This window comes from Erithacus rubecula, assembly GCF_903797595.1.
Source record: "Erithacus rubecula genome assembly, chromosome: 1".
In the NCBI taxonomy this organism is placed as follows: Eukaryota; Metazoa; Chordata; class Aves; order Passeriformes; family Muscicapidae; genus Erithacus; species Erithacus rubecula.
This window is the reverse complement of record NC_136658.1, coordinates 59,247,105-59,261,709: the sequence shown is the minus strand read 5'-3', so window position 1 is coordinate 59,261,709 and position 14,605 is coordinate 59,247,105. Positions and strand designations below refer to the sequence as shown.

At 34.9% G+C, this 14,605-nt stretch overlaps 1 protein-coding gene across 1 annotated transcript in view; it reads right to left on the bottom strand.

Annotated features, from left to right (window-relative positions):
* KLHL1 (kelch like family member 1) overlaps positions 1-14,605 on the bottom strand; it is a 174,380-nt gene that overhangs the window by 38,968 nt on the left and 120,807 nt on the right. Inside the window, exon 6 of the mRNA XM_079318031.1 lies at positions 8,233-8,419. Within this exon, the coding sequence (XP_079174157.1) occupies positions 8,233-8,419 (187 nt within the window). The remainder of the gene's footprint in view (positions 1-8,232; positions 8,420-14,605) is intronic.

Below are 14,605 nucleotides of genomic sequence, written 5' to 3'. Positions count from 1 at the left end.
TTGTTTGTTTTTTTTTTTGTTTGGCCTTTTTGAGTATTTTAATAAGTGATAAGATATCTGCACTGGAAATGTCAGACAACAGAGTAAATTGCAGGGAAGTAATTAGGAGCAGCAGAGGGCTGTTCTTAGGTTAATAATCTCCCTAACACACCCATGATGCACAACCCTCTTGTGCTATCTGCATAATCCCAAAGCTTGTACTAACAGGTGTGAATTCCAGGGCAACAGATTGAGAAAGTAAAAGTGTGCGGGATGATAAAATTTTTCCCGTTTGTGATAACTTTGGCTCTTCTCTCACATTTGAAGCCATGGATGTTTCAGAACAGCTCACTTCAGGATCTTCTTTTTTTTTGAAATCTATAACTGAATCAGCAGTTTCAGAAGATAATTACGCTGAAAAAAGCCAGAAATTTAGTGATATAAAATAAGTACTGAAAAAGTAGCAGATGGTGTTAAAATATGGGTTGATTTTTTTTTTTTCCTATTCTGAAATGCACTGCTAAATCAAAGTACTTAAACTGCTAATTTGCCTATGAGGCTGAATGTTTTTGAACATATTGAAAATCATGGGAGTGAAAAGAAGGAAGTAATCATGTTAATACTTATAAGAACTGGACGAGAATTTTAGTGTGATTTATACATTTAATTATCTCATTAGTGATTAACCAGTGTATTTAATATTCCTCCGGTGAAGTAATTAGCCAAGCTCTACTTTTACTACAATTACATTAACATGTTGCAGAACCACAGAACAGATGAGGTTGGAAGTGATCTCTGGAGGTCATCTCTTCTCTGGGCTGAGCAGTCCCAAATCTCTCAGCCTTTCTTCACAGGAGAGAGTCCTTTCATCACCTGTCTGAGATGCTGTTAAAGGACTGACCAGTGTTTCCAGTGAGATCTGACCAGAGTGAGGAAGATGGAAGCAATTTGATGACTGAAAAGAGAAGGGATAGAGGGGTATTTAAACCTCAAATAGTGGTATTTTGTCCATCTTTTTTTCCAATAATTATCCAGGAAAGGATTGTTTCCTTATTCCAGTCCTCAAAGAGATGCACTGTGTTAGCAGCAAGGTAAGTAAAGTGATCTCTCATGGTACCACCTGCCAGGAAAGAAATCCTGTGGGAACATCTCTCATCTCTGCAGTAAGTATTGAGGCAAAGCTTTCTCGGTGTTTTCAGGAGAAACTAAAAACAAATGAAAACAGGGAAAATAATCCCCTCATATCTTCCTCTTTAATAGCAGCACATGCTTTAAAATTCCTATGCAAGATCTGCCAGGGAGCAGACACCTCCTCTGCTCTCTTAATCTGTTACCATGGAACAAATCTGCATTTGTAATTTTGCTGTTTCCAAATATCTGAACAATTGCTAGGCAGATGTTTGGGGCAAAATGATCCTAGGCACTTTTCTGCCAAGCTTCTGTCCAGCTGGGTGGCCCTCAGATGAGACTGGTTCCAGGGGTTGCTCCTATTAGGAACAGGCACAGGCACAGCACTTTGTGTTTCCCCATGTTGAACTTCATGAGGTTACTTCCTGTTGTTTCATTAATTATGTTTTCTCTCTCCAGAATGTTTTGTTGCTAGATGAATATATATATATATATTTCTTAAAACAGTTAATTTTGTTTTCTGTTTGTTTTTGCTGAGTCAAACTAAAAATCAGACTCTCTTTTAGTGTATCAAACATATATTCAATAATGAACTCTTGGGCTATTGTTAAAAGTATGAATTTATGCAAAAGATAAACTAATTCTCCCAAAATCCGTTGCCTGGTTTTCTGTTTTAAAAAGTGAGGGATTCTTTTTTTTTTTTTTTTTTTTTTTTTTTAAGAAACCTATAAGGAAACGTAAGTTTCAATGCACATTTGCAATACAGCCACAGAAAATTTTACTTATTCATTCTGCATAGCTTGCCTGCCACTTATTCTGGTATTTAATTTTGTCATGAAAAACCAGCATGATGATATTTTTATGCTATCTTGATTACACCTACAAGAGCAAACTTCTCAGTGTTGTTGTTTATATATTCCATTATTATTTTCCTGTTAAGTCTTCCAGAAAGCATGAGAACGAAAAAGAGAGTTGGTCATTGTTCCAGTATTGACCTAAAGCTAAAGGAACATTAGTTGTTCATTAGTGCATTTTAGATTTAAGGTAAATTGTTTTCCATTTCCAATGTCTTCCATTGCTAGCTAGAGAATGTCTGGGAAAACACTGGATTATGCCAACACACATTTTCATGTTTTAAAAAAAACCTTTTAATTTGGAAATTTTTTTGCAAAAATTAATTCCAGAAAGTATAAGAAAGAATAATGAAATATATTATATGGAATTCAGAAAACACCAACTCATAGACTCATTTTGATTAGAAAAAATTGCCATCCCTTAACCTGGCACTACTGAGTCAACCATGTCCCTCTGTGCCACATCTACATATCCTTCAAATACCTCCAAAGATGGAGACTCAACCACTTCCCTGGGCAGCCTGCTCCAATTCTTGACAACTCTTGCAGTGGAAAATTTTTCCTAATATCCCTGGTGAAATTTGGTGTCATTTTTTCCTTATTGTATTGCTTGTTACTTAGGAAAAGACACTGACTCCAACCTTGCTACAAATTCTTTTCAGGTTGTGGTACAGAGTGATAACATCTCTCCAGAGCCTCCTTTTCTGCATCCTTAACAACCCCAGTACCTTTTGCTGCTCCTTCAAATCTATCTCAGAAAAATTACTCACTTCTGGTACTTGAAAACACTGCAGGTGTGTGGCTGATATAGAACTGCTACTTAAATAGAGCAGATGAGATTTCAGAGAAAAACTATAGGTATGTAAATAAAAAGTGGTATACAGATAGCTGCTTGAAATGTCAGAAGCAAAATTTATTTGGCTTATTGCTCTCCTGAGGTATTTTAAGGCTATGACTACATGATTCTTTAAGATAACAAATGTCTTCATGGAAAACACAGGTGAAAACAAATTAGCACCAAAGGCAGAAGAAACTCTCACAGAGAAGTAGTAACGACATATATGTGATATATCAATAAAAAGAGTAGGATTGCAAATAGGATCATCAAGTCCTCACTTCTCAGCTCTTTTTTGAACATCTATTTATGTAATGGGCAAAAACAGCATGCTTGTTTTTCTTCCTGCTTGACAGGGCTGCTCTTGGAGTGCGGATAGATACACATACGCAAGCATACTTAGAAAGTCTGCTTATTTATATAAAAATTTTGAAAGAGGGAGAAATATTCAGTAATAAACACTTTGAAATTTTCTTTCTTTTAAAGGAAAATACTCTATCTTCTTAAGTAGATTTTGCTGTTTGTGTTTTATACAAATACAGCACTGACATTCTGCAAATTAAGCACTGTTACTGTACATTGTATATTTCAAATGAAAATGCAAGTAAAATGAAGATGGTTTCTCACAATAGTTTTGTGCATCAAATGGATAGATAATGAATGCTGTCAAACGTTTTATGTATGTGAAGACAAAGTGGTTTTTACAACCACAACAATATTTACGACTTGCAAAATGCCATATAACAATCTTTATAGATTTCACTTTCTGTTTTTTTATATTTTTTAACAAATTCTCACTAAACTGAAGAGGAAGGAGGCAGATTCAAGTCACAAACAACTCAGACACATATCTCAAGAAGCTAGAAGAGTTACCAAAGAGGAAAAACATGATCTTTCCCTATTTTTGCATTTTTTACACTATTTATAACATGTTTTTGAAGATTTCTTTCAGCATTTAAAAAATATTCCTATATGAGAATGAATAATATAAATAAAATAAATAAAGTTTAAATTAAATCTGCTCCAAAAAATGTCTTGCTAGAAGCAAAATGAAGCAAAACAAAAAACAAAGTCAAAACTAAAAAAAAAGCCCGGAAAAAGAACATCTCCAGAATTCAATAGAATAAGAGTAAATGTGGCTATGCTAGATGGCATTCCTTTGAAATAATTATATATATGTAATAAACCATATTTGATAAACCATATTTGATAAACCATATTTGTGAAGCAAAAATAATTACTGCAATGATTAAAAATGCATTAAAGAAAAGGAAAAATATGCAACATGGTTGCATAAGGAAGAATGACTTGAGGCCTCAATTTCATATTTCAAAAGGTTAATTTTTTAATATTACTGGAGCAATAGCAAAGATCTTTCTGGAAAGTATATAACTATATAGCAATAAAGAATGTTTATTATTGCTTGATACAGCTTAATGATGAACCTTACCTGTTTACCACCAGGGCACTTTTTGCAGCAGGTTTTATAACTGGTCATAAGATCAATGAAAAACACACATTTAGTATCATTTTGTATCAGTGCTTCAGTAAACTGATTATCCTATCACTTTTTTTAATGACCTGCCACATTTTTAGGGAAGAGTTTCTTGCTCACACAATTTTTCATTTCTTTTCCCCTTGTATTTATTTAGACTGAGATTCAGTAAACAAATAACCAATCTAGGACTTTGAGGAACTAGTCTAGGGCTATTCCAAATGTAATAGATACCAGTGGTTTTGGATCATGGTTACTGTAACAGCTCTGTTTTCTTTTTCTGCAAGTTTTCATTGTCCCTTATTAGTCTAACTGCTACCTAGTGGGACAGGCTAGAACACCTCAGAAGAAATTAATCAGCATTCTGACATCACTATAACACCACTTGGTTATTGATACCAATCTCTGCTTGCTACATATTTTCCTGACCATAATTATCCACAGAATGTATACACCATGTTCTACCACTTGGGTTCTGCTCTATATTTGGGATTATAGGATGGCCGCAGGAAGTCAGTTAATAATTTCTAAATGCGTAATCATTTCTAAAAATTGTTGTATGCCCACTTCTTGCAATTGCTCATTTATTTCAGTCTATAATTTTCCTCTATATGTGGACTTCTGCATGCTATTATATGATTAAATACAGCTAAATTACAGAAATGAGTGTGATGATATTAATGGGTAGAGTGAATGGAACGTTGTCAGCAGCACATACCCACAACCTGTTAATGCATCCCATTCCATTAATGCAGACATACTGAGAAAATGTATTTCTTATGTGCTCCATTAAAATTAAAGTAATTAATAAGCAAAGGTGTGTGGAAACAGAGATTTAAATTCTTTTAGTTTGTCTAGGAAATTCAAGTTACAAATTTATCTAACTTTGATACTTTCTATCCATTTAGAGCTATGCTGCATTAATTTCTCACATCAGGCAAAATCCCAGTTGCTGTTTTCTGGAGTTTAATTATCACTTCATTTTATGGAAAGGAAAATAATTATAGAAGAGATTTCAAAACAAACTTAGAATGCTAGGCTACTTTTTATGTGATGAGCCATATAACCTTCAAATGCTTTCATAATATTTGCACTTAGCCACTATTTTATATGCTAGTTAATATATTGCTAATTTGTCTAGCTCATCCAATTATTTTCAACGGTTTCACATTTGGTGGCAAACATCAGGAAGTATTTAAAATACATCATTGTGAATTGCAACCATCCATATCAGCCTTTCTGTGAAGAAAATTGTGGGTGAAAAAATAAATTACTAATTACTGAGGAGAGGTAATACAGTACCAGCATAATCTCCCAGCCCAGGTTGCTTTATGAACTCAGTGACTCTTCAAAGCAGGAAAACAGCACTCTGGTCTCCTGAATGGACGTGTAGAAACTGAGCATAAAATCTAGTCAAGAACACAGCAGCATCACAAGAGGGATGAGCTGAACAGATGCAAGCTGAGGCAGCACAGCTGCAGAGCCTGGGTTACTGAGAACACATATTGCATCAGCTGTAACACAGGCTCCTGCTATGCAGATGCTCCTCTGCCATACCGAGCCCATTCTCAAAGCAGTTTTTACCTGCTGTAAATGCATAAAAGTCCTGTCAGTTTTCAGCCAGAGATTGCATCAACAGAGGGCTGAACCTCTGTTGTTCCATGTTTTCTCCTGCTGCTACAGAAATGAACTGCTTCTGCCTGATCTGAATCTGCAAAGAGGCTGTGTGTTGATGTAGTAATGGTGCTATGCCTCCTGCTGTCGTCCTAAATATTTTCATTGAGGAACAGATATTAATAGTAAATGAGAACAAATACAGTTGCACCCAAATTAGGTTTATTATTAGGTCATTTCCTACCTGAATGCATGTGGTGATTGTAATTTGTCCTGAGTAAGAGGAAATCTGTATTTCATCACCCAAAGACAATGTTCTATGCACATCCATGCCTGACATTTAACTATACAATTGTTTATAAACATTAAAAGGACAAAAATACTCTGCAGCTACTTCAATTATATATATATATATATATATATATATATATATATATATATATATATATGTATTGCTACTTTTCATCAACAATTTCTTATTGTCATGGAATGGTTGAACAGTTTTGAGCCATGACATGCAAGACTTTCACTAGACAACATTTCTCAGAGCCTATCCAGCCTGACCCTGAACACTTCCAGGCATGGGACTTCTCTGGGTAACGTGTCAGTGTCTCACCATCACTGCCAGTAACAAATTACTTCCTAATATCTGATCTAAACCTATGACCTCAGTTTAAAGTCATTGCCTCTTGTCCTATGACTACATGCCTTTGCAAAAACTTTGTGTCCATCTTTTTTGTTAGTCCCTCTAGGTATTGGAAGGTGGATTATTAGAAGGTATCCCTTGGAGCATTTTTTTTACTCTGTGCTGAACAGTCCCAGCTCTCTCAGCCTGTCTTCACAGGAGAGGTGCTCCAGCCCTCTGACCAACTGTGTGGCCCTCCTCTAGACATGCTCCAGAAGCTCCCTGTCATTATGGGATCCCAGAGATGGATGCAGTACTCCATGTGGAGCTTCCAGAAAGTGGGGTCAAAGGGCAGAATCACAGTCACACAATAATCTGAGTTGGAGGGGACCCACAAGGACCATCAAGTCCATCAACTCCTGACCCTGCACAGGACATCCCCAAAAGTCTCACGTGCCTGAGAGCATTTTCCAAACATTTTTTTCAACTCAGACAGACTTTGTGCTGTGACCACTTCCCTGAGGAGCCTCTTCCAGTGCCCAATCACCCTCTGGGTGAAAAAGCTTTTCCTGATATCTGATCTAAGCCTCCCCTGACACAGCTTCATTCCATTAGCAGGAAGCTGCTTTGACTTGCTTGTCATGCTTCTCTTGATGCCACCCATTTATTTTTCACACAGGCACCAATGTCATACATTCTAATCACTGGTATAACTTGATGGGAAAACACACCACGGCATTTTGCAAACAATATTGCCACAGATATTTAGTGAAACAACTGTAATAGCAGCACCAAAAGAGTTGTGAAATATTAAAAATATAATCCTATACCACACTTTTTAAAAGTACAGTTTATTTTATATTAGATCTAGTAGGTACTTCGGAAGGTATAGTCTTCAGTCTAAATATGGACATGAAAATTTAAATGCTATGGAATTGTTAGTGAATATAATAAAAAAAATAAAAAATAAAAAAAGAAAAAAAAAGAAGCCTTTTTGAGTGTATAAACTTAGAATATAGCTAGCTTTTAGTTCAAATATTTTGTTTCATTCCATGCAAGAAATCAGTGGATTAAATTTACCAGAAATGAAAGCACAATCACCATAACTCTTATTCCAAACAAATAAAAACAAAACACTTTAATAAAATTTCTACTTCTTCCTACTTCACAGAAAAATGGGGGTAATTTTACCTTCCTTTTTCTTCTGTCAAACAAGCAAGCTAGTCAAAGCTAGTTATCATTTTTCTCTAGAAGACTTAAAAATTTCTGCATTGGAAGACTCATGAATCATCCATAATATTTTATACAATTACTTAAGGATCAAATACACTGCATATCAAAAAACATTTTATCATAAGTTAAAAAAATATAGGGAAGTATTTGATTTATAAAGGAAAAACAAATTCTAGAAATGTATAACTAATGTATGTTAGTACCATTCTAGGTAGCTTTTGTTAAATTTCTTTCTGAAAATTATAATAATTTTGAGCAAAGAATTAAGTCAAAAGTCAGGTTTTTTCCTCTAATTGTATTATACTTTTCCTTTAATATCAGTAGATTTTCACTGGACCAAAATCTTGGCAATATTTCTTGACTGATTTAGACATCTCCCCATCAAACTAGGAATAGAAAGTTATTTCACCATTTTCTGACAAAGAAAATGTGAAGTATAACTCATGAAGCAACAAAAATCCTATAATACCTTTGTTGTTATCCATTCCTCCAACAGCATAAAGTGTTCCAACTGTAGATTTTCTGGGTTTAGTTCTTGGACTTTGCATGAGAGTTCTTCTTTCTGGTAGAAGATGATATTTCATGGCTTCCAGAATAAGCTTCTGGCATTCTAGGTCATCCTTAAAAAGTGCATGGTTTTCCAGGTCAGCCAATATCTGTGAATGACAACAAGTGAATAAAAAAACCTAGAAATTCCTAGAAAAGTCATACCATGCAATGAGAGACAAACAAAAATGGATGCCACAAGTATATTTCTTCATTCTAGAACACAGTTTTGCAGGCCTATTTTTTCTTGGAACACAGAGAGAAAATTAAATAGTTAATTGATTGTTAAAGGATTGTTAAAGGATTTTAAGCCTCTCACTAAGTCTTTCATCAGCCCTAAAGACTGCAAAGACTGAAAGCTTTGGAAAAAACAAAATATTCTCTTGTAGGCTGACTTATTTTTAATGGTTTCCAGCACAGCACTGAAAGAACCCAGAAGGCATCTCTTTGCAGGAATATCCCTTATTTTTAAAAAACCGATACAATATCCCACCCCAAAACAAAGAGTGCTCAGTGCATACAGGTAAAAGAATGTTTTTTTAATGTCTCCATAGAAGAAGTCTGCAAGTTGTATATGTTGTGTTTGATTCCCTGGCCTGTATCTACCAGCTTTTGTAAATTACCATGGAAGTTTTCAAGATCCCATTGAATTATGCATTCTGGATTAACCTCACAACTGACCCAGCCCTGAGCAGGAGTTGGACTGTAGAAATCCTGAAGTCTACTCCCACCTGAATGATTCTCTGATCTCACTGATGTCAGACCAGATGAGTGCAATATCTGCCAGACCCATGCAGATATCTCAGATAACCTGAGGCATCCAAATTAGAGCAAGATTTAATTGCATATAACAGCGTATCTGCACAGTGCAGTAAATTTCTAGATATAGAACATCTATCTGGGAGATCAAATGATATTCAGAGAAACAGCTAAAGGCCAGGAAGCCAGGGAATTTCATTCCTGGTGTCTGTCTTACCATAGACATATAAACACAAACATATGCAAATTGTTTAGCAGTTGCCTAAAGACAGGAAGCTAGATCCCTTTTAAGAACTCTCAGCTATTTCATCTCTACTTCAATGGCTGCAGAAGAAGTTTGAATGTCCTTTGTCAATCTGTCAGCCTTTGGCAGGTAATACGTTTTCTGTGTCACCTAAAATATTAACAGCTGGCACATGTAGACAGTTGTTGTCTGCTTCTGATTTTCATAACACTAGGTTAATTTTTATCTCATAATCTTAAGTTTTTCATATATTCTTTTTGAGATTTTTTTTTTCCTTTACAGTATTTAGCACACTGCTCAGTAGACTAGAAAAATCAAAGAGCTGAAGACAAATCATGTCCAGATTTTAGGCAAGATGATTGCAAAATGATTTAACACACATTTAGGACTACAGAACCAGCGTACTCTGTCAACATTAGCTAAACAGAATACAGGCACAAGAGAGCTAAGAAATCAAATTACCAGTTTTGTCTGCACAAATTTAACATAGAGTTTCTAATGCTTAATGAAATTAAAGAAATTGATGACAAAGGTTTTTATGGCAAGCTTATTTCATCAGTAAGGATCAAAGTCCAACAATAATATTGGAGGTTTCTTTTTAGACCACTACTCCTTTACCCAGAAATGCTTAGGCTCTTAAAGCAAATATTTATCTGTGAAATCTTTCAACTAAGTTGCCAGCTGTTCCAAATAAAGATGAAATAATCTGTGAACACTGTTCTGTCCCAAAATTCTGAGACTTAATTGCTCAACCACAGACAAAAGCTGAATCTCTTTTACTTTCAAGTTAGAAATTCACCTTAAAAATTAATAGAAAATGGGGGACAAAAACCCAGAAAAAATAGAAATAAAAAATTTTAAATGGACAGAAACATTTGTTCATGCTCTTTAGAAAAATTAATTACTCATTTCTTCTAACATCTTGTTTAGAATGTGGGTTAACTTGCGATAAACACAGCATTTCTGAATCTCCTAAAGGCTAGAAGTGGTGAATAACAAAACAAAAAAATTTAATTGCAGCTATTTAGAATCCAGAAGTTATATAAAGCTGTTGCATGTGGTCTAAATTTCACTTATCTGCTTCAAATTTTTCTACTCCATAGTTATCTTTCCTGATTATGTCAAAACAATCAATATATTTTATTAAATCAGGATGCACTTGATCAGGAAATTCAGTTAATAAGGACGTTGCCCTGGAAACCATATTATGTTCAGCTTGTTCTTCCATGTTTATGACATACTTCATTAAGAGAGAATTGTATCTAATATTAAATGAATATTGCTGGGCTTTGTAACATGGAAATTCACAGAGCTGCAGCTTCTCAAGACTACACTATCAGTGTTACACCAGCATAGTTAACTTTACCACTTCTAGAACTTCTCAGATTAGCAATATCCTGAGAATTTTTTGACACTTTGTGCCATCATGTTTCTCATTTTTCCCAGTTAAAACCTCCCAAAAGTCCTTTCTTGGATGTATTTCAAATCACTTTCAGCATCATGCTGCAGAGAGCAGGCATATTTCAACTCGGGGAAGCACATTCAGTTTGAGATCTGGAGTGTAAAGTGTCACAGCCCGAGGTGTCTCTTTAGACCTGAGATCACCTCTGGGGGGACATGCAGGTGTTTTGGACCCCAGCTCTTTCCTATACCCACCGACGAGAGACTGCAGGAGGCTGTTCCTAGAGGTTTTCATGGTTGTTTATCGTTTCTTATCTCAGGAATGCTTTGCCCAGCTAACAGTGATCTGTCTAGCTAGACATCCAGGGCAGAATCTGCCTGGTAAAGGCAGGGCTTATCTTTTATACTATAAATTACGTGCTACATGTTTATAATAACTTTCCAATACAAGTTTGTTAAATGGTCCAGCTTTGTCCCCATCCAATCTGAAAGTGCCAGCATGTCACCCAGCATGGATGACATGGAGAAGAAGGAGGAAGAGGTATACCACACCTCAAATCCTCCTTCTTGGTCACGAACCCCTTAACATAAACATTCTAGAAATATGATCATTCTACATTCTAACAGTCTAATTTACACTCTATTTATTTTTGCAGCTTGCATTTCTTCTCTTAATGTTGGTAAATTATTCCAAGAAGCTAAATCCAGCCCCTGAGACACCTGGGTCTCATTAAAGGGTCTTTGGGGACCCCATCAGGGGGGTGTTAAACCTCCCAGGGAAGCCAGAGGAATACTCTGGGCTCCCACAGTAAAGCACTCAAGTACTGGCAAAAGGAAAATCAAGTCTAATGACAAAAAAAGGAGTAGCTGGATATGGATTCAGTGACCCACAGCGACACGACAAGACTGCACTGACTGCTGCCTGCCTTGCTCTTACCCTCAGATCCCTCCTTCCTTCCTTGATGAGCAGCTACTTCCTGACAGATTCCCTCCCAGCCTGTTATCCCAGTGATTTGCAGTTATGATTGTGGGGATCTGAATACTTGATTTGAATGACATTAGCAAAGTTACACATATTCTACATAAACAACCATCTGAGAGATGGTCCCTTTTGTACCCTGTGTCATCTAGGATGAAGTTCAGCCACTACTAGGGAAAAAGGGGATACCACCTATCTGGAAAGAAAAAGACCACTTCTTTCCTTTAATCTGCTCTTGGAAGAGACTACAAGGCAATGGAAGAAGGAAAGAGCTGCCTCACCAAAGATTTCACAGTGACCTTATACTTCTGAAGAGACACAGAACACCCTCCTGGTTATTCAGATAAGGTTTTCTATCTTGTGGAAAGTGTAATGTGTGACAATATTCACTCAGTCAGAATAAACGAGGCTCAGATTCCACCTTGATATGTGCCTCAGACACCGTAATTGTCCAAAAGGGAAGATGATGAAGCACCATTGGATTCTTACCACTAAAAAGAAAAAAACAGCGTATTTCCTCCAGGATAGATATCAGGGCCATAAAAATGGACAAAGTGAGAAAGTACTCCCTGCATGCCAAAAGTAAATACTAAGGACATGTAAAAATTATAATCTGTAATACAAGAGATAGATGCTTCCAAAAGAGGGACAGCATCATTCCAAATTATGCATTATGTGGTCTGTGTCTGCTCATGAGTGTTTATTATGATTTAGAATCCTAAATAGTCCTTAACAACATAGAATTATTCCGTATATCACTGATTAGGGTTAAATTTCATACCCAGTCACATTAATTTTTTCACAGGCAGAGAGCAACTTCCAGTTCTCTAAAAATTATCCCAGTATCTAGATGTATTCTCCCTCTGAAAAGCCCTAGAGTTCTGTGTCCTTAGAAACATACATGCCAATGTCGTACAGAGCAGTAATAGTATTAGTAATTATAACAAAAGAACAAAAAGCTAAAAGTCCTTTAAAAGCATTATGAATAAATGAAATGTAGATTTTCATGGCACATTTCATTTCTAAAAGTCCACAAGTCTCTTCCTTGATCTAAATACATCCCAAGTTGCTTTACAACTTTGAGTCAGAGAATCACATTACCATATGAAACAAAAATCTGAAGAATTAATGACCTGAAGTTTGCATTTTGAATGTTTTTCATTTTCAAGAGAGAAGTTTGATTAGCCTTTTGTGAGTCTTCTTCCATGTACAGATTTGTTACAGCAAGTTGTTGTTGATCACAGTAATGCTGCTTCCAGGAAAGAATAGACTTCATGTAAGGTCATGATTGCTCTTTGTACAGGTTAAAATGAAAAGCAAATAATGGGTTTATATGAGATTCTGGAAAGAATAAAAATACTGCTTTGAAACTTTCCACAAAAATAGTTTTCAGTATACTTTCAAAGTTTTACCATACTCAAGCTACTGTAGTTAGGAAATGCTGTGTTTCTATGAACAAAGCTCAAATTTGAATATTTTATCTTTTGTCTAAATTTTGTCTAAATCTGGTAAAGGTCATGATTCCTACATCAAAATATTGCTATATGAATACAATTATTTCTATTAATTGATGTGGTGAAAGGAATAAATTGTTTGATATTTTGTATTTTCTGACCATAAGACAGTTGAAGGAAATGCCTGTAATACTGTTGCAACTGTAAATTTCAACTTAATTAACTGCTATTCTGATTAAAACTTTATATAAATTTACCCATTGTAAGAAATATCAGTCAGACTATTTATGTTTCACCATAAATATGATAGAAACAAAGTCCCCCAAGAAGTGCTATGTCTATTTTTTTTATAAAAGGAATAAACTCTGAAGTACTTCTGTTGGATAGCACTTCTCTTGGTATAAGGACTATAGTTTAATGTATTTAAACTTGTTTGTTAAAATTGCTGAACTTACATACTACATACTTTTTGTGTGATGATGCTTACAAGTTTGTAAAAGTGTCTGAAATAATATCAGAATCCAGTATTGTCCATTACTATGGATTAGTTCCAAATTAACTTTCTTCCTTTGCTCAAGGATGAAATTAATCACAGGTACTGGGCAATAGAATTAAAGTAGGGTTTGCTTCTTTCAACATAATTTTAATTTTTGTTATCACAATATTAAGCAAATATTCAGCTTAACATTTATTCTTGAAAAGAACAGATTTTAGTAAGAAATCATTATGGCTTTCTTGACAATGCAAGGTATTAATTTACACTCTTACATTAGAAATTTAAGTAATTACCACTGGTAATATTATTAACTATTCAAAAAATAAGGTAAAAAGAATAAAGCAAAATCAGTAAGATATTTCAATCATCAGTAATACTTTCAAATAAGGAAAAAAATATACAGTAAATCTTATTTTTATACAGACTAAATTAAGTATTCATGAAAAAATCTTAACAGAATGGGAATGAGAAGAGCACCATGTTTTCACTGTTTATGGGAGAAAATATTTGGGACTATTGATTAGGCATGCATTATTACAATGCGTAAGAATTATACTCAGAGAACAAGAACAAATTTAAAAACTTTAAAAGTTCAGATTAAAATTTTGAGTAGTCATCATCAAAAGATATCAGAAATTACGGATTAATTTAAAAAATTTGAACAGTTTTGTAAAAAAAAAACCTCTTAGTTTTTCATAACAGAAGGTACAATAACAAGAATTATATACTTGTGAATTTACTGCAAATACATTTATCACTCCTTCTTCCTTTTAAATTACTATATCTTGAAAGAAAATTGCACTTCAGCCATAAAATTATTTTCTGCCAATTTTTGCACTCTGAGGTATTATCAATAGTGCCATTCATTTTACAGATCCTGATTTCCAAGTAGATTTTATATAAAGAAAATGAAAACACTTAAAACATTCCCTCAGTCTCCCCTTTAGGCTTTAAACAATGAAA